The following is a 20515-nucleotide window of genomic DNA, read 5'->3' as shown; positions in this document are numbered from 1 at the left end:
GCTTGTGTATTCAGTGTTAAGCTAAGCCGAGCTTCACTTATCCGCTACGTGAGAACCGCTCGCCTCCCTCTTTCTCGTCTTTTGACAGGCCAGCTCCTTGACCACAATACCGCTTCCATGCCCTCATTTTTAGAAACCAATAAAAATATCGTTCGGTCCTAAAATAGCTTCAGCTGAGTCTTCAGACTTCAGGCTCGCCTTGCCTGCCAAAAGGTTTGTTGCCATATGACGGAAATAGAGGAGGTCTACACCTCTCCTATTTTTATGTGACTACATTAGGTCAACACACCATCAACTATTCAGAAGAAAAGTAAGTGCATGGAGTTGGCTCCAATTTTCTTATTTTACATTTGGTCATTGAGGACCAAATGTACCCCTGTAGACAATCACTTTGACAACCAACCGCTTATTTTTTGCACTCAAAAATATTATTTTAGGATGGTCTCATCCAGCCCCTTTGGATGGAAGGCTTCCAATGATATGATCTTCACCGGAAGGAATTTATTTATTTAGAAAATCCGATTTTCATGTGTATGCGAGCAAGGTGCACTTTGTCTTCACGCTAAACGGATGCATGGTCAAGTTCTATCAATTAAACAAAACAATACTTGCATTTTTGCTTTTGTTTTAAATGTCAAAATTGTTTATAGCAGTTAAATTAGAAGTGACGCGAAGCAACGCTGCTCTGTTTATTTCTTGGCCGTAGACATTGTCGTCCTCAACAGATTTAAGGTTTGAGAGCCGTTAAATTGAATGATTGTTTAACGATTATTCATTAAGTGCCATACTGGCAGGCTGTATTGACGTCTGTGGAAACGAAGAGTAAATTAGTCCGCTGAAAAACGGCTTTTTAAAATGCAGAGTCCAGTCCACTTTGCGAGCCCCCATAGATTTACCTTGTATTGAAAAGCTGATTTATTGGCATAAAGCATTTATGAAGGTAAAGCGATTTTTTGTGTCACATAGTAGACGTTCAGTTCTGTTCAGTTCAATATATAAATGCCACATTCTGTCTGTGAACTACAATTTAATTTCATGGGTATTGATATACATGTAATATTTATGAAGATAAAGTAATTTTTCTCGCATGCCAATATTGTATTGCTTCATATTTCTCATTCTACCGTGCTGCACTCCCAGGTATTGCACCTCGGCCCCTTGATGCAATCTTACAGAACCAGTAGGAACCCGCCAAAAAAAAAAAAAAGCTTCAGGTTGTGTGCAACGTGCAAGGATTTCAACCAAATGGCTGGTAACTAAAATATGGCCAAACAGTGTCAGTGTTTAAGAAATGCAACCGGTTTTACATGAGCTTACATTACTGACGTTTGCCAGACGCTCTTATCCAGAGTGACTCCCAATGAGAAGACAAATGCACTGGGCCATGCAAAGGCCCTTTGAGGCTTCGGTGCTTAAAGTAAGAAAAGGGCCACACCAATGTAGAAAAACAGTTTTACGACACCCAGTTGTTGCCGAATATGTTTTACCAAGATGAATGAAAGAAAATGAATGACAGCAACAGTAATAATACAAATACATTTTTTATCAAATGGGCACTTAGGGGAAAAAGGGGCAGGTGGTTGGACACCTGGAGACATCACCCCCCTCCCTCCCCAAATAAGTCGACATTAAGTGTCCTAGAAGTGGAAGGTAAATACTCATAAACCACAGATGTGAAAACCTAGGATCGACTCTAAACTAGTTAAGCCTTGTTAGTTTTAGTGAAGCATTTCAGGTATAGCTGCGTATGCCAAGGGACCAAAGGCTACAAAGCAAGTGTGTCTGTGTGTATGACTGATAAGTGTGCTGTGTGTAATAGTATAATAGGATAGTACGACAATGTATACAAGACATGGGCTTATAACTTGAGTTGAGTTCCAGAGCTTGGATATTGTAATTCTTCCCTTCAGTAAGATGCTTAACAGCGCACAAGCTGCTTTTGCCGTTGAAGTGTATCTTCTTGCCTTACACTAAAAATCCCCTGCACTCGACTGGTCAACAGAAACTTCTGGAAATATCAAAAATACCCTTTCATCCTTCGCACATGAGTCTGTGCCCAAAATCCCAGTGAACTGTCCCTTTAAGCTACATTGCACTGCACATTATGGGAAAAAGTTTTAAAAACATTTTATTTCACTTGAAGGCATGAACCGCGCTGCGCGTAAATTCTGAGACAGTTAGCGCAAAGGTGGCGTTTCAGAGCGCGAAGGAGCCGCGCCTCGTCGCTGCGGTCGCAGGCGGAATCGCGGATCGGACGGCCTCCGTGCAGTATTCATGTCGGGATCGGGAAAGTGGGCCCCCGAGCTGCGGGATGCAGGCGCGGAGTTTTAAATATGCACAGCGTATAAAGCATCGCCCTCCAGGAAGAGGAGCGAGCTGCGTTCTGCGCTCCGGCGCCCTTGCCCTGATGCTAACTATATCTGCCACAAAGGAGGGAGGGAGGGAGGGAGGGAGAGATGTGTGGAAAAACGGCCAGCCCTCTAGCAGGCACTGTGATGGCTGCCCGTTAAGTTGGAACATTTTAATTGTGACGTTCGGACAGAGGACTGCTGGGGGTGGTGAAAATGAAGGAAACTAGGTAGACATTAAACGGCTGTGAGGGATAGTGGTGGGGGTGGGAGTGGGGGATGGGGGGGGTCGTAAATAAAGTGCATCCACAGCCCCGACTGACCAGAACTAGGCTTTGGGCGCCAACAAAGCACTTCCATTTTAAATTTTGCGGTGAGATTCAGATTTAAAGTGGCTGGTTTATTGGGTAAGTTAGCAGATTCATGAGCAATGACTGGATGGTCTGGACAAGATCAGCTTAGCGATAGGTGGTGGCATCTCTAAAACAGACTGAGAAAGATGAGCACGTGTGCATGTTTGTGTGTGGGAGGTTGTGGACGTATCCATTCAAAATGAATTTCACAAATATGTGATTAGAATGTTAACTGAACATTCTAATGCTGATGTAACAATCACAACTGGTAATTGAATGCAGTGTAGTTCTAGAAAACCGACTTTGGGATTTTGAAGAAAAACATTGCAGAAACTTACTCTTCAAAGGGTTAAACGAGAAACGAATAGCAAGTTTTGATGCATCAACGTGAAGTGAAGCTTAAAGTGGCTGGAGGCACTAAGGAGAGATGATGTTAACTCTCGTATTTACGAGAGTTAATGTTCTGATTGACGGGGGTGCATGCTTCTAATTGGAAAGTACACGTCGAGTGGGCTGCATAGAGAGGCCAAAGAATATGGCAGGCGAGTAGAGAGGAGAGTAATTGTGTGGGTGCGTGTGTGTGTGTGCGGGTGCGTGTGTCTGTGTGTGTATGTGCGTGTATGACTGTGTGCCTGCGTGCGTCTGTGTGTCTGTGCGTGCGTCCGTGCGTGAACTCGCTTGTTTTCAGTACGGTCTGTTGGAGGTTTTAACTGATTTTTTTCCCCCTCTTGTTATCGCAGAGCCATAGTCAATCACTTCAACCCCAAGATAGAGTCCTATGCTGCCGTGAACCACATCTCTCAGCTGTCAGAGGATCAGGTAAGCCCCCTCTACTGTGGACTAATCTGCTTTTCAGAAAGTTACAGGCAGGTTGAGAAAAATGAAAGTCACTGAAATGGTAAGTAATAACAGTAAAAAAAAAAAAAAAACTGCCACAGGAGGACTGTTTAATCAAACGCAGAACAGGCTGACCTCTTTCCAGAATGGCCCCCGTTCATCCCGCGGACTTTTTATTATTGTTATTTTTTTCTGACGACCCAAACTCTCTGCCTCAAACGAATGTGCGGAAGGTCAGCGGACTAATAATCCCGCTTAAAAAGAAAATGGAAAATTGAAAAAACGATCAGAGCTAATGAGCCGGTTTCCCCCGCCGCTCTGATAATTGTGTGTCAGTTGCAGGGCCGAACTTAATCGTGTTCCCAAAGGCCAGCGTTTTAATGAGGGAGGAGGTCTGGAGGTCGGCCTTGCACGGGCAGTTTTTGCCTCGTCTGGGGGCCGCGTTTGCCCTGGGGCACTCGCTCATCCGGGACGCTGGAATATTAAGCTGCGTAATGGGGGAGAGAGAAGCTGGAGTCCCCTGGCCAATCGCGGAGCACGGTTGCCTGGAACACGGAGTACAACACAACAGCAGCCCGTTTGCGCTTCCCGAGATATTGGAGCATTCCTATTGGCTGCCGGTTTTTTTTTTTTTTTTCGACGTCTTAATATCGAGTGTGTACGCTGATCCAGATCGATCAGCGCCTTGTTTGGCAGACCCTCATCAAATCAGAAGGTATAATTGGCCCACCCAATTAATTCGACGAATAAGTCTAGTCAAAGTGCCGGGGCGAAATTGTCTTCAACGAATCGTTGAAGGTCAAATCTGAACTCTGCTGTACCGTTTCAGCAACTTCATAAAGCATAAAGTGTATGGTCAGTAGTTCTGTTCCGTTTACCCTAAAACTAACACGTTTTTGTTGGTTTGTTTACACACAGGGCAAAATGCTTCTGACATCTCATGTACTAAATTACTTTAAATAACGGGGTGTTATAACTTCTGCTGACTACATTAACTTGATAACTGGTTACTGTGAAGACTACTGTGTTTTCATTGCTTGCAACAGGTTGAGTTGGTACTTGCAACCTGTAGGGCAGTTCACAGAAGTCTGCTTCTTATCAGACCCTCAAAGGAAAACAGAGATTGTTCACTGTGCTGACAGGGAGACAGCAAGTGTGATGAAGAGACAGTGCTCAGTTGCAAAACATCTGATTGGATCAGCATTATGTGAACTTTAGCTTCTCCACAATACGATGTAATCATGTTTTGCTTTGTTGCAAAATGTGGAACAAGTTGGTGTCTTTAGTGGTGGTATGCTGACTAAAGGTCTTGATATCTATGGGTCAGCGCCCAGCCAGATACAAAGGTTAACCGGTGTGATATGCTCACAGTGACAGTGCAAGCAGGACCACTGATCTATACTGATTTGCCATGATTGTGTCTCCAACGCATCACATGCATGTAGGCATTTCACCACTCACATTTTTCACCATTTTATATTATCATTATTACTAGACACACTGAACAATAAACTGCATTCATTTTAACCCGGCATTCCTCTTTGACTCTTACCACTGCACACGTAGCAGTTTTAAGGTCCTAGCATACACATAGAACATGGGACATCTGCACCCCATAGTCACTTGCCTATACGCTGGTTTCGTAGCAGGATACACGATTGTATTTATGCAGGCTACACAAGACGTGTCCACTTCTACAGCTAGATAGTGATTTGTATAAAGCCACACTATTGCTGGACAGCAGTCTCCTCCATCTACGCATAACTGTTAGAGCCGAGGAAAGGGAACATTATTTTTGGAGATAAGTGAACATTAAATTAATCCTGTTCCGTTAGCACTGGTTAAGACTACACGCGTTTCCTACACGGGTTTCTTGGTTGGTGACCTCGACCAGATTGAAGTTTAGTTTTATTGCCGTTCAATCGGTAAATGGTGTAATAGATACCAAACCAAGTTTTACAAATATCCGTTTTTTGTTTTTGTTTGTAAAGCCAGCATGAATCACCAGTTTACGTGGAAGGCACATGACGCTTAGTGTGTGTGCGTGTGTGTGTGTGTGTGTGTGTGTGTGGGCATGTGATTGTTTGTGTGCGGTATGCATGTTAGTTTTGTTCTCCCCGTGTCCGCGTGGGTTCCCTCCGGGTACTCCGACTTCCTCCCACAGTCCAAAGTCGTGCAGGTTAGGTTAGCTGGAGAGTCTGAATTGCCCCTGAGTGTGTGAGTGGGTGGCGTGTGTGCCCTGCGATGGATTGGCGACCTGTCCAGGGTCTATTGCCTCTCGCCCAATGCATGCTGGGATAGGCTCTAGGACCCCCCGTGACCCTGACCAGGAATAAGCGAGTTGGATAATGGATGGATGGATGGATGCATGTTAGCGTTGTGTACATTCCACTGACTGGAACTGTGGGTAACACAAGACTCTGCGGGGTTGTGTCCATTTCAGTAAGCTTCCGGGTTTGAAAGGGTTATGACCCAGCGTAGTTATTGTGCATGGCCGTGGGGTATCTACATTGATCAACCCTACTGGGATGTGATATCGCAGGCCTAAGGGTTTTACAGCACTGATGCAGGTTTGATTCTTGAGAGTGGAGTCTGAGATAAGATTAGCAAAGTCAATGAGATGAAATAGGGCTTTTTAAAATACAGTACAGCACTTCACCTGTATCGTTTCAGCCCGAGAAGGATAAGGTTGTAACGCATTTAAAAAAAGATTGTTACAAAATGTCTGGAGTTTGCCCTACATTCGCCGGTTTGAGATGCTTCTGATCCGCGCCGGGTCCGTTGTGATCGCAGGCATTTTCGAGCGCCTCGGCTCCTTAACCGGATCTCGGGGCGCTGCTCGCCTTGATGGTCTTTTGATTCCCGTCGACGCGCCGGCGCCCCTCAGATGGTGAGATCACAGACAAGGTGCTGCAGCCCTCCTGCTGGAGGAAGTAGAGCTCGTGAAAAATTTACAGCACCTTCAGAAAGAATTCTGCCCCCTTGAACTTCTTCGCATTGTGTCCTGTTATGCACTGAGGTATTTTGTGCCCTTCACCAACACAGTAAAATTCAGCACATTCGTAAAACAAAATGTATTTTTTAATTCAACATTTTTTTTCAAAACTGAAAGTCTGACATTTCTCATTTACGAAAGAACTTCACCCCCCACTGTTTTGCACTAATTGCAGCTCTTAAAGTAATTTTCGGTTATGTTGTGAGCGCGTGTTTTGGTTTAGATTTTGGAATTTTTCCCATTCCTCCATGCAGGTTTGCTGGATACACAGAAAACCATTAAATTGCCAGTGGGGGGTGAAAACCCCTGCATCCTCAGCCCCCAGCGTTGACCTTCGTTTCAGAAGGGAAGCTGCATGCTCCAGGCCATGATCGCAAATTAAATTGTACAATTAGCATTTTTCGCTTTGTTTGTGCTGCTGTTTTTTCCTTTGTCGGAACAGAATAGCACAGTGGCAGTTGTCACTCTTGTTGTCAGTGCCGTGGCGCTACCATATATCATAGAAAAACACTTCTCAAAGTCTGAAATTGGACCCCCCCCCCGTTGCGACAGCGCCATCTACGGCCAGGGAGGTGCAGAAGCAGCACTGTGCTGGGAGGGTGGGTTACATTTGGCAGGATTGGTCCTGTTACTTTGTGTAGTTTTTCCTCTTTCCCTCCTGCAGTCTTTCTCTAGTCTCCGCCAGCCCCCCCCCCCCCTTCTCCGTTTGTCTCTGTTGTTGCCGTGACTCTCGTTTTCCTCATTCTCTGTCTCTCTCTCGCACTCTCTCTCTTCATCTTTCTGGCTGTCTTTCTCTTTCTTTCTCTCCGTGTCTGCCTGTCCCCTCAGTCCTGAATGCCACTCTTCACTTTTAATGAGCTGTGAAATGTTCGCTTATCCTATTTCCAGGGCTGTCGTTCTTCTCGCCGCCCCCCCCTCCCCTTCCCGCCCCCCTCCCCCCCCACGCGCCCCCAAAATCGCTGTCGCGTCCAAAATTGATGCCGTTCGAGCACGTGAGCCTCCGAGCAGCTTGCGGTACGACTCGGAAAGATATTTTATTTATACAGTTTTTCCTTGCGATTTATTCCTTTTCTCCAAATTTGGAAGGCCCATTTGTATTTCTCGGCACATGTCTTTGCTTCAACGTGCTCCGTCGATTGAGGACAGCGCACGCCTGGCTGTCCTCGGATTCACGTGCTGCCAACCGACATTACTTCCCACAGGACTGGTCTCCAGCCGAGCTGTGCAGTCGCTGTACCGGAGGGGTACCCATCGTGCTTAGCTGGTGCAGGCAGACTCCGGGTGCTCAGTCAGCTGTAGGAGGCTTGCTGTGCGATGAGGGCAAACTCATGAGCACAGACCTGCGGGGCTGTCGGCCATAGTTAGCACTGGCACGGTCCGGATTCAGTACCAGGCCATCTCTCCACCTAAACCCATCTCTTAAAGCCCAGTGACATCAGGAACGATAACTCTGTAATACTGTAAAAATATAAAATGATAAAAATGATTCCAGTTCATTTCTTAGTGCCAACACTGCAGTCATAACAACAAAGCAATTGATAACATTTGACACAGTTTTGGCTCTTGAGTGTCTGTTAAAATACCCCATCGATGAGCCCTGTGGAACCAATCACTGCAGTAAACCATCTCTTCCAATCATCTCGTTTTGATTGACAGCTATGCACAAAAATGTTCACTGGTGTGGACACTTGGAAACAATTTATAAGTTTAGCGTTACAGGTAGCATTCTTAGCAGCTTTACTGACTTAGCCTCAGGACTTAGCCATGGCTTTATTGTGTGAACTAGACTTGATATTTATGGCTACGGATAGCTGCTACTTTATGATAGTACTTTATCTGAGTGTTTTCTCCAGTGACCTTCTGTGTTGAATGTCGCTGAAAGCATCTACCAAATGAGTGCATTGCGATGTAGCGTTCCCAGTACGAATGGACCTTTAGCTGGATTAGCCAACTGGCTGAAGGAGAAATTATTTCTTCCCCCAAGATGTACATTATTCATGAGGTCTCCCGTTTGCCTCATTTGATATGCGAGCGCCGTCCTGCTGATTGGAGTTTGTTCGGTTTCATCCGGCTGCTCTATCGGTGGCTCCTGAGTAATGGAGCGGCACCCGCTGTTTGTCTCGTTTTCACAAACGCTGAAACCCATTAACCGCACAAATGATCCAACCTTAGGCAGCAAAGCAATTTGTTTAAAAGTGATTCGCAGTTGCAGACATCTCTTCCCCCTTAATTTTCTCGGTGTCTGTCCTTCTCGGTTTGTGTGTGTGCATGTATGTGTACAGGTGTGCATGTTGCGTGTGCATGTGCGTGTGGTTAATCGAGTGAGGTGTCTGAATGTATAACTTGGTGTCAAGATTAATAAAACAACAGGATCCCTCATCTACAGGAGACTGTATCGACCCTCAGCCAGAGAAGAATGAATGTTTCCAGAAGAGACTTTTATGGACATGACACAGTGCAGTGCACTCAGTGGATGCAGTGACAGTGCAGTGCACTCAGTGGATGCAGTGACACAGTGCAATGTACACAGTGACACAGTGTAGTGTACTCAGTGGATGGAGTGACAGTGCAGTGTACACAGTGGATGGAGTGACAGTGCAGGATACTCAGTGGATGCAGTGACAGTGCAGTGTACATAGTGGATGCAGTGACACAGTGTAATGTACACAGTGGATGCAGTGACACAGTGCAGTGTACATAGTGGATGCAGTGACACAGTGTAATGTACACAGTGGATGCAGTGACACAGTGCAGTGTACATAGTGGATGCAGTGACACAGTGTAATGTACACAGTGGATGCAGTGACACAGTGCAGTATACATAGTGGATGCAGTGACACAGTGCAATGTACACAGTGGACGCAGTGACACAGTGCAGTGTACATAGTGGATGCAGTGACACAGTGTAATGTACACAGTGGACGCAGTGACACAGTGCAGTGTACATAGTGGATGCAGTGACACAGTGCAATGTACACAGTGGACGCAGTGACACAGTGCAGTGTACTCAGTAGATGCAAAAAGCTGATCTGGGGACGTTGCACACACCTGCAAACATGCATGCATACGGAGGCCGTCTAGATTAACAACCAAAGGGTTTAGTCAATTTATGCAATTTAGCCATTTTTATACCTAGAAGCTATATAGGGAACAAATGATAAAAAATTTTATATTCAAATCATAAATATTTGAAAGTTTTGATTAGTTTCCCCTCAAAGTTTTGATTAGTTTCTCCCCTTTGGACCCAGTCCAAACGTTCAGCTTTCTTCTTTTTCTCACACTCCATAAAGAAACGGTCAACTTGAAATTGGATCTTCCTATGAAGCGGATCTACAAATCTTCATCGCTCCAGAGAGGTCCAAGAAGTGTTCAGAAGATCTAATGATGGTGTAATCAGTTTGAAAATGATTTGATAAACCTGCGCTGAGCTTTAGTAGCCGGAGCGTGGCTGGGATGCTCAGCTGTGGAACAGATGGATGGATGTGCACCCAAGATAAACATGTGTACAGATGACACCTTTGTTACGGGGCTGTGCCTGTTAGCATCCTGGCATTTAGCATCTGCTCTTTTCCAGAGAGACTTACAGTGCGAACGTGAGCACAAAGATCCAGCTTGGAAGTTCATGAATTCCCCACAAGGGGAAAGTCTAGTCCCAAGAGGGACGGCAAGAAAAGCAGGCTCGATGGACAAGCTGTCAGCCGACCACCTGAAAATAACAAGGTTATACAAATAAATGCAAACTTCATTAAAACGTGCTATTCTGACTGAGGAACATCATCTGTGTGATTTCATATTCAATCCAATTGTTTTTTTTTGTATTTCAAAATTTGATTGGAATGAACAGCCTATTAAGCACTACCAGAAGCGCCCCATTTGATTTCTGACAGCCCAGGTTTGAACTTCATCTGCCTCAGCCTCCACAGACCCCCCCCCCCCCCCCCCGAGGTGGTTTAGCGTAGCCGTGGCCATTTTGTTGGCGATTTTCTCCGATGATGTCAGTGTTTTCTGGCAGGTTCAGCGTGCTGAAGCTTCGCTGATAATTCACATGGGAGTCTTGCGCAGTCTTTGGGCCCCAACATACAAAAAAGAGCAAACAAATAAGTGGGATTTCTGATTTTACTCATTACTGAGTTTCACGCTGACAGTCTGTGGGTAGTGAAAGGTAAATCGTTCTGCTTTCTTATCTCAGACAACTTTAAAGTCATCCGCCATCTTGACCCATTTTGTCGCGTGTTTTTGGCGTGCGGGGTTCTCGCGTGTGAGGGTGGATTCGCTCGGAAGCGCCGCGCCAATTTCGCCTCCGAATCGGCAAAAACGACGCGGCGGAGATTAATCCTGGCCTGGCCTGGCCTTTTGAGACGTGTATTAATTAAGCAAATATATAATCCAGTGCTGTCATAGCTCAGAGAAGCCGTTGATTGCGAATGCTACACGTTCTGAATAGACACGCTCCTGTGAGCCTGCACTAAGAGGAGATTTAAGTCCGAGACTGTCATTAACGGGGGCAGCTGCGTTGGGGAAATGCACCGCTCTGGTCACTTTTTAATTTGATAAAAAAAAAAAAAAAAAAAAAAAAAGAAAACTTGATTAAAATTCTGTAATCACGTCAGCTGACGCTTATTAGAGTTTCGATGTCTAAACGACAAGCCGTGTGACTCTGCTGCCTGTGCAACAGCGCTTGACTTAACGCTGAGGCTGATGTAATTACGTTCATCAGGGTGCGCTTTTTAAACGATTGCCCGGGCAACCAAGGGCTCTCCTTTTCCCATCCCATAATCCCTTTAAGGCACGTTAAACATATTTGGGTCTCCGTTCCTTCACCCTGCGTGGGGGCCGAAGTAAATGCGCAGTGATATGCAGATGTCAGGCCCTCTCTAGAAAGCGACACGCTTGCACTTTAATGAATGGAGACCGGGGCGGTTAAATCCTGCGCGTGAGATTAGCTAGCCCCGGATTTAGCTCTCTTAATTGCCCCCCAGAGTTTGCCGGGGCTGTCGTCGGCCAACGGTCAGTCCGGCTATTTTTCTGAAGCCTCGCCCCCTGCCTGGGATTTAGGGCTGGTTTTGTTCCTCCTTTTCTTCCCGGTGGGGCTGCGGTGTGGGGCGGTGCTTTTGGAACATGAGGGGCTTTGGAACTAAAAGGTTGCTGGTTCAGATCCCTAGTGGGCGGGGGGGAGGGGGCCACTAAGATACTGTATAAGCTGACTTTACCTGTACCTGCCTCAGTAAAAGTTCCACGCTCAATAATGGACAATGTGTGCAAGCCTATAAATAAATTCCCCTGCTGAGAAATTCAATAACAAGTCATAATAAACGCTGTCACTTGGAGCTGCACCACCCTTTCCAACAGACCAGATTTCCCTTCATTAATCAGATAGATACCATATGCGTTTTGTTCATATATAAACTTTTAGGATTATATCTTTTAATTAAAACATTCATAATGGACAGAAGACATTGATGAAATTTGTACGTTTTCTTACACTGGACCAGTTCTTGTAACCTCTTTGACATGCTAAAAATACGTTTTTTTTTGTTGGCAGCTGTCATTTTGCTGTTGGAGCGGCAGTCAGAGGGGAGGGGCAGTCAGAGGGGAGGGGCAGTGAGAGGGGAGGGGCAGTCAGAGGGGAGGGGCATGTGGCAGAGAGGGAGGGGCAGTCAGAGGGGAGGGGCTGTGAGAGGGGTGGGGCTGTAGAGTGAGGTGAGAGGGAGGGGCTGTGAGAGGGAGGGGAGGGGCTGTGTGTGAAGTTTAGCTGTCCTAGGTGGCTGAAGGGTAGGCGTAGCAGTGCTGAGATTGATGGCATGCGACAGTGTAGCACCTATTCTTTCTCTTCTGACACGCCTCCTTTGTGGGCATCCTAGTATTCAGGTGGTGATGCGGGTGCATTATTGATTGATTCATTGATTTGCTTAGCTCAGGGGCATGAGGTCAGGGGAGAGGGCGGGCTGCCGACTCCCTGTGACACGCAGGTGTCATTATGCAGGCTATTGCTCTGCCCACAGAGCCCTGACCTCAGAACTCCTGCTTCATTAGTCAGCGCTTCCATTGGCCGTCCCAGTGATCGTTTCTGGGCGGGTCTCCAAAGTAAGACTGAGGTCACTGAAAGTGGCTCCATGGATCATTCTGGGCACGTTTGAGAGAGAGAAGGACTGTGAGTTTGGCTGTCAGAAAGGGAACTGGTTTTGTGTTTTGTGTCTAAGAGAGAGAGAGAGAGAGACTATGACTTTTGATGGCCCTTTATTGAAACAGCATAGTCAATTCATTACGCTAGAATAAAATAAAAAAAGGTTGGGCTTCCTTGAAGCCATTTCCCCTGCATATAGAATCTTAGTTGACAGTCTGCAAGGCCCAGTAGACAATGAGCCAGTCGGAGAGCATGAGGGAATGACCTGAGGATCGTTTGAGCTTCTGTGTGAAGCAACACTGTGGCATGAAAATCACAGGAAGTATTTTCACCATTAACAATCCAAAAAGCAAAGATACCGAAAATTGAAAGAAAGATCCTTTCCTTACCGCACATTTGCTTTATGCCACAGCATATCCAGCAGGAACCTAAGAAGTGCAGAAAACGTCCCCCAAAGGCATGGTTTAAGAATTTCACCAATTAATAGATAACGCTGTGCCTACATCTTTTCTTTTTATAGAATTATCATCCATGTGAGCACGTGAACTGTCACCGCTTTCGTAAAAATAGACTGTATTCTATAGACTGAGTGTATTGCATTAACTAGACTGAAGCTGGAGAAGAAATATTGTTTTATGAACCGGAGTGAAATGGGGCAAAAAAAAAATTAATGAGTCGCAGATAATTGACAAAAAAAATCCTCAGTAAAACCCGGCGTGTCTCCCGGCAGCGAGGCCTAATGACCCGAAACCGCGCGTCGGGGACGGAGTACCGACGCGTCCACACCCTGTCACACTCGTGATTTAATCTGCCCCTCTCACGGCCCCCTTCACCAAACCCCGCAGTTTATGAGTTCGGTGGTTCATTTAGTAGCATCCGGGCTCGTTAACAACGATACGCACTCATAGTTTTTTTTCATCTTGCGTTTGCCGCTCGGTTTTGAGCTGGATTCATTTGCACTGACAGTAAGAGACGGAGACGGTTTCTCTCGGCGCGTGTATGCGCCTTGGGGTTGGAGTCGGAGTCGGAGTCGGGTTCCGGGTCCAGTCCGGCTTTGTGTTCGCAGGTTACTTTGCTTCCATAATTAGGCCTTTAAAACATTAGCTCAGTTTTGTTTTGCTTTTAACGGTTTTTAACTGTTAAAATGTGTTTAACACAAATTTCAAATAAATACAACTCAAGACAGACTAAATATATGCCCAAAAGATTTAGCCTCTTCAGGCCAAGGCTAACTCTGAACTCTGAACACGTTTGGTTTTATGTTTATAGCACGGCTGGCTATCAAGCTAATTTTTCAAAGGCATCTGGTGGCATTTTGCTGTGTTTGAAAAACAAGCAGAGTTAGGGTGTGCCTGTGATTGTGCGGCAGATGTACCGATTGCTGATCTGTGTTGAGTTTAAAAATGATTTGCGAGTTGGTGCGTGCGCACATTTAAGTTTTATACTGAGGCCACAGGAAAAGCCAGAAGATAAATTTCCATTTTTATGGATCGTTTAATGGACAATTCATTTTTAGGATTCTAAGCACATAGTACTAGAGTCCTGGAGTAATCATATTAAGCAGGTTGGCTGCTATGTCCCTCCACTACTCCGGGAAGGTATCACACATGTATTGGCCAGGTGGTGGCGCTATAACACATATATTAACATTTTTGGTTTGTAACTTTCATTCTGCAAGTCCAGTTGATGCCAAACTTCATACACATGTTCAGGCATTCCTGACAACTTTTCCATTGGGACTTCCCATGTCTGCAATCTTGACTTACTGCCATTTTGTTTTATATGTAAAACACTTTTTCCCCCAAAGGCTTTATTTAATTTATCGGTTCTATTTGTGTCTCACTGTTGGTATGCAGCTTCAGGAGACTGAGATACACAAACATACCATGAACTAACCCAATCGCACGAATCGTTTGGCCACTATTAACAAATGAATTTGCAAAAAATTGTGGTAAATGACATAATTGTGCCGAATATCTTTGCAGTTATTTCGATCATTGTGAAGTGCAGTGAATATGTTACCCTATGTGGTTTAACTTGCATACCTACATTTTATTTAAAACAGCCCATAGGGCACAACACGTGTTTTTTTTTTTTTTTTGCAAACGCCTGTTAGCTATTGTGCTGCAACTTGTCTTACAACCAACAGACATGACACTCAACACCACATACTTTCATAAGACTGTGATTGGTCAAAAGGTGGCGCTATAATTGCCTTCCAGACAAAAAAAGAATGGATAAAATGGGTATAGAATCTTGACATTTTGGCCTAATAAACTGCAGGGCCGAAATCTGTGGTGAGAAAGCTTTTGTACTCTTCTACCACTGGTTCTGAAGTTGACCCACTCTGTTTATGGCAAAAAATTATCCCATGATGTTGTCCTCCTAAACCATAGGCTACAGATAAAAATGAACATGATTTTTGAAAACCTCATACATTTATTAGCAAATACTTCAAATGTATATCACAATGTCCAGCTGCAATTAGTCAGATGAATTGACAATGCGAAACCTTCAGTATACTTTGATAAATCTTCATCAAACTAAAGAATTGTGATATGTGGACTCTCAAGAAGATGTCTGTAAAGCCATTTTTAAATTGGTTGATGGAAGGCCCTAATAAAGTTATATTTTTTCTGAGGCTGTCATCATAGCTTGGAGACTGTTGTGACACCGGGAAAAAAGCTGATTTATGATGCCCTTGATTCATAAACATGTCGAAAGGTCATGGCATAAACTCAGCCATAACTTACCAACTGCCTGTCCTAAAACCTTATTCTGTTTCTTGTCTGTGTTCTATAATGTTTTCTCTTTTTGCAGTGTGTGCTTGGAACCCTGTAATTGCTGCTTGCAGCTAAATTTTTTATTTGATTTTGAATTTAATTGCGAGTCACATTTTCCGAATCGATTGGGTGAATATCTGCCCCGTAAATTTCCGTTGTGGCTTGCACCATAGCCAGCAAAAGTTCATATTGTTAGTTCAGACTAAACGGTTATTCTGTAGCTCATCATACTTTTGAGTGAAATTCAGCGGGAGATGGTTGTCAAAGTCATCCCAGTGCAAAAAAAAAAAAAAAACCTGTGCAGTTGCCTCGGAAATGACTAATTCAGTAACACCGACCAGCCTACGATATCCCAGAACTCCCAGCGAGGGCCAGGCCGCGGCTGGCCTGGAGTTTCATTCCGCTCACAGCCCCGCGCTCGAGGAGGCCGTAAATCTGAAGGCTCTCGTCCCGCCGCTCTCCTTCCTGGAGTCTGTGCCCTTGGGCGGGCGGGCAGTCTTTCTCTTGCCAGTTTCTACGTGCCCAGGCTGACGTGGGCGACCAAGGGGCCGGAGGGGTCAAGCGGGGACCCGGGTTGTGTTACCTGGCCCGGTCTCTCTCTCCCGCTGAGCTGCGGTTGTTGGGGCAACGGCCCGGCTGCAGAAATCGGTGTGCGCTGGTGACGAGCATGGGCTCTCTCTCTCTCTCTCTCTCTCTCTCTCTCTGTCTTTCTTGTCGAGGGTTTTAATATAGCTTGCTCTGACAACCCTCCCTCCCTAGACAATGCTACAGCAATTTTATCCCTGTCTTCAACCTGATTCCCATTTATTGTGTAGCCGTCCATTCAGTACCTGCAGAAAAAAAAACACGCCTCCCCCCACTGACCTTGTGAGCCACTCTATAAAAGAGGCCACCAAATAATCAATGAAACGAACGTATAGCTAAACACATTTACGTGCTTTTTTAATTACACTTAAACATAGTGAAATCTCTGTTTAATAATGCACCTGACTCAAGCACCTTAAATATAAATGTTTCATTAAACTCATGAACTGTAAAATTTGCGGTGTCCTAATACAACCTACTTCTCTCATTCCTCCCTCTCCTGCACCCCCGCGCCAGGTTTTGGAAGTGGTACGCTCCAACTATGACACTCTGACCCTGAAGCTTCAAGATGGACTGGACCAGTATGAGCGCTACTCGGAGCAGCCTAAGGAGGCTGCCTTCTTCAAAGAGCTGGTGAGTGCTAGGGCCTGTAGGGCAGCGCGTAACTGGGCCATAGAATCTCCTAGGGAGGAAGGGGTTCAGCTGTCCATCTTCCTCCAGCCCTGGCCTGCCCAACCCTGTTCCTGGAGATCTACCGTCCTGTAGGTTTTTATTTCAACCTTAATTTGGCACAAGTGATTATACTAATCAGCACTTCAGATCTCTAGCTGTTGAATGAGGTGTGCTTTGTTAGGGTTGGAATGAAAACCTACGGGACACTAGATCTCCAGGTTTGGGCAGCCCTGCTCTAGCCTATCGGCAGTGCGCTGCCAGCTGCCCAGTGTACTCTGGCGCAAGAACAGCACGGCTCAGCTGGTTGGCAATATGGCGGCTGGCAACGCCTTTTCTTGCAGATACAAAGAGACTTTTCAAACCGATACGACAGCTAGCTGGCGAGGCCGTGCTTGTGAACTGCTGCGGCAGTTTATTTATAGTCATTAAACGTAACGAATTGCCAAAGCTCGAACCGTGAAGTCATTCAGCCGCCAGACCGGACCCGCCCCTCCCACCGCGACTCAAAAGCAACCTTCCTCCCAACCCCCCCACCCCTCCCCACGAAACTGAAGAAACTTTCTGCCTCTCTGGCTGCGCTCCACGCCAGCGCTGCTCTGTCTCCCGTCAGTCTTGTGACGGGACGGGGAGAAGCTCGGGGCACGCCGAACGGAGCAGAAAAATGGCTTTCTCCCTGCCGGTAATTGGCACCGCCTCGCGCTCGCCGGGCCAGCAGAAAAGCTCTCCTCCTCTCCTCCATTCTTCACGCTTTCCGGAGAGGCGGCGGCTCCCTGCCCTTCGCCTCTCCGAGCCCCCCGCTGGGGAAGGAGGCGGCGGCGGCGGCGGCGGCGGCTGGGGAGCGCTAGGCGCCCCTGAGGCTGACGGAGCGGCGACAGGTTCGACTGGGGCTGTCTGGAAGGTTGTCGCGGGGACGTCTTTCTTATTTTCGGTAATGAAGCCTGTCAGCTTATTGGGGGGGGCGCTCTTGTGCCCCGGCGAGGCGCACCGTCTCCGCTGACAACAGCCAGCCGATCAAAAACCCGAAACGCCGGCCCGCAGGGGCCCGGAGGCCACGGGGATTCCGCCTGTCGCGTCAGGACAACTCCCCCCCCCCCCCCGCGAGGAAAACGCATGCAAATTTAAAAAAGGAAAACAAGATGGCGGAGGGCTTTCTGAACTGTTTTAGCTCGTTTCTTAATGGGTGTGTCGCGTGTGTTTCTCAGTGCGTTGTGCCAGGTTATGTAAGATATATGACCACCTCTGTTTCTTAACAGGTGTGTCGCGTGTGTTTCTCAGTGCTTGTGCAGTCATGGTAATGACCACTCTGGTTTCTTATGGTGTGGTGTTCTCATACGTTGTGCCAGTATTAGATAATGCCCTCTGTTTCTTAACAGGTGTGTCGCGTGTGTTTCTCAGTGCGTAATGCCAGGTTGTGTAACTTGTATGACCGCCACTGTGTTTCTTAAGCAGTGTGTTGCGTGCGCGTTTCTCAGTGTGTAACGCCCGGTTCTCTCTCGTAGGTGCGCTCCATCAGCGTGAATGTGAGGAAGAACGTCTCCCTCAACACCCTGAGCCAGGACGTCCTGCTTAAGGAGTTCTCCTCCATTTCGTGAGGGAGAGTTGGGGCGGAGAAGGGGCGTGTCCGGCTCGCCTCCCTCCTCCTCCTCATATCCCCCTCGCCCGACCCTGGACGATGACAGACCCGCTCTCACCCGGCCTGCGCTCCGCACCAGTAGGGGGCGCCAGCGGGCTCGTACGCGCTAGGAGGGCGGCGTGCAAACGAACAAGAGCGGCTCGTCATCCAGCGCTGTACAATAAGTGTTGCTGTCTAACCGATCCATGCTAATCAAGACTCGGCCCAATGAAGACGCTTTAGTTTGATTTAGCTTTTTCCTTTTCGTCTGGTGACCCTCTCAGTGCCCGCACAGTTATATGAAGAGGCATCCATAGACACTGACCATGAAGGGCTTTTGAGTTTTTATTTTGTTCTGTTTTTGTGCATATTTAACTAGATTCTAATTTCTTTTTGTGGTGACTGGAAAAAAAAAAAAAAAACTGAACTTACAGACCAGAGGGGAAGACGTGGGAAGGCGGTGGTGTAAACCTGTATTCTGCCAGTAGCTCAGGCGTGGCTGGCTAAGACTTTTTCTGTTCTTTTTCGGTTAACGGGGAGAGGGGTTTGTATTTACGGTGCTGGGGTATTGGGTTGGAGGTTGGAAATTGAGGTTGACCAGGGGGGGCGTGCTGACCGCGCCCCCGTCTCCCTCGGTGGTCCCTGAACTGAGGAACAGCTGCCGCAGACTGGAACAGCGCCCCCTTTCTCCACGGCTGTGTGAGAGCGGCGCATCTGCTTTCCTTTCTTCCTGCTCCCGTAGCGGTTTTATTTCTGTGTTTTAAAAGGAAAATACGAGAGAGAATAAATGTCATTTCTAACTCCCTACCCGGACATCTTCACTTTTATTTGTTTAGTGATTCATTCAATAATTCACAGCCAGTTTGGTCCGGACGGCGATGGGAAGTCTGAAGGATCACTGTCTTACTTTCTGTGGGAGAGACTGATCAAAAAAACCTCCAGTGTCCTTCAGGAAGTCTTGAGGGGCAGTTTTATTGGGTTATGTGGACTTTAAGAAAAAGATCTTGTTTGTGCGGTGGTGATGGGACTTGGGGGATTATGACAGCTCTCCCTCCTGCAGATAGGCCTGACAGGAGAGATTGATCGGTCTGGCCTGTGGTGGTGGCCTAAGCTGTGGTTTTTGGGCGGGCGGGTGCGGGGGAGGGGGGAGTGAGGGAGGGTGTCGGGGGTGCGGGATGTGTGGGATGGGCATTGCTTGTGGTCGGTAGTGAACTTCAGTCCCTTTTTAGACGTCTTGCTGAATCACTCACAGAGTGGTTTTTCAGTGCATGTACAGAAATAGAATTGCTGTTGTGATGGGCACAGGGAGTTGTAGCTATGTGAGCGAGGATGTAGACTGGGGGGGGGAGGGACGCTTTACTGTACAGCCTGTGAGCTGTGAGAATGAAATCGGCACGGACTCTCCAGCAGTGTGTGTAGACTCTTAGAAACCAGCGACCGAAGAGGAAGCACAAGATTATGTTCTATGCAAGATAAACAACAGCAGCTTTCTGACAAATTGAAGTCATTTTACATCGCCTCGCAGTACAGTTTCCGAATTAGGCTATTATACGCCATTCACAAGAAGCTGGTGCGCTACTGTCTGACTTGCTTTCACCCAGCTGGTTTTCAAGCTCTGGATTATCAGTCGATTGGTTTTTTGTCAACACACTGACATGAACGCACACATTGCAAATGTACAATATTTGTTTTCATCTGTAATTAAATAAAGGTATTGTGTGGTGTGACTTCTGACACTAAACTACAACCTATACTCTGTAAAGAAAAGCTAGACACTGATATACTTCCAGGACAAACTGACTGACCGGAGGCGGGAAAACAATTATAAATGACAGACCACTGACCAATAAATGATTGGTATTTCACTAATCAAACTGGTCCATCGTAATTGCTAGTTTGTGTTTGGCTTTGAAAGCAGGATGTGAGCGTGAGGCGGGCGCTCCCTGAGAAAGGGAGGGGACATTCTTCTGGCAGGGGGTTCTGAGGTTTATTAGTTTCGCTATCCGTTCAGTCACAAAGCTACTGTGCAGACATTTGAGGTGTCAAGCGTTGAGGCTGAGGGTGCTTTGGGGCGCCGTCTTAAATGTGCTTCATCTCAAAGACCCTTTCAAATAAGAAGGAGAAATGGTTTGCTCACCTGAAACTTTTCCCACGCACGTCCTCTAAAAATGCTAACGTTAGCGCCCGGCCCCCCCCCCCCCCCCAA

At 46.6% G+C, this 20515-nt stretch overlaps 1 protein-coding gene across 4 annotated transcripts in view; it reads left to right on the top strand.

Annotated features, from left to right (window-relative positions):
* Positions 1-19116, top strand: part of armh3 (armadillo like helical domain containing 3) — a 60498-nt gene extending 41382 nt beyond the window's left edge. For all 4 annotated transcript variants that reach the window (XM_064320920.1, XM_064320918.1, XM_064320919.1 and 1 more), the window contains 3 exons: positions 3442-3520; positions 16542-16658; positions 18197-19116. In XM_064320920.1, the coding sequence (XP_064176990.1) occupies positions 3442-3520; positions 16542-16658; positions 18197-18289 (289 nt within the window). In that variant the 3' untranslated portion in view covers positions 18290-19116. The remainder of the gene's footprint in view (positions 1-3441; positions 3521-16541; positions 16659-18196) is intronic.
* Positions 19117-20515: the final 1399 nt, after the last annotated feature.

Source organism: Anguilla rostrata, chromosome 2, assembly GCF_018555375.3.
Source record: "Anguilla rostrata isolate EN2019 chromosome 2, ASM1855537v3, whole genome shotgun sequence".
NCBI lineage: Eukaryota > Metazoa > Chordata > Actinopteri > Anguilliformes > Anguillidae > Anguilla > Anguilla rostrata.
The sequence above is the reverse complement of the archived record's forward strand: the minus strand, read 5'-3'. Positions and strand labels throughout refer to the sequence as shown.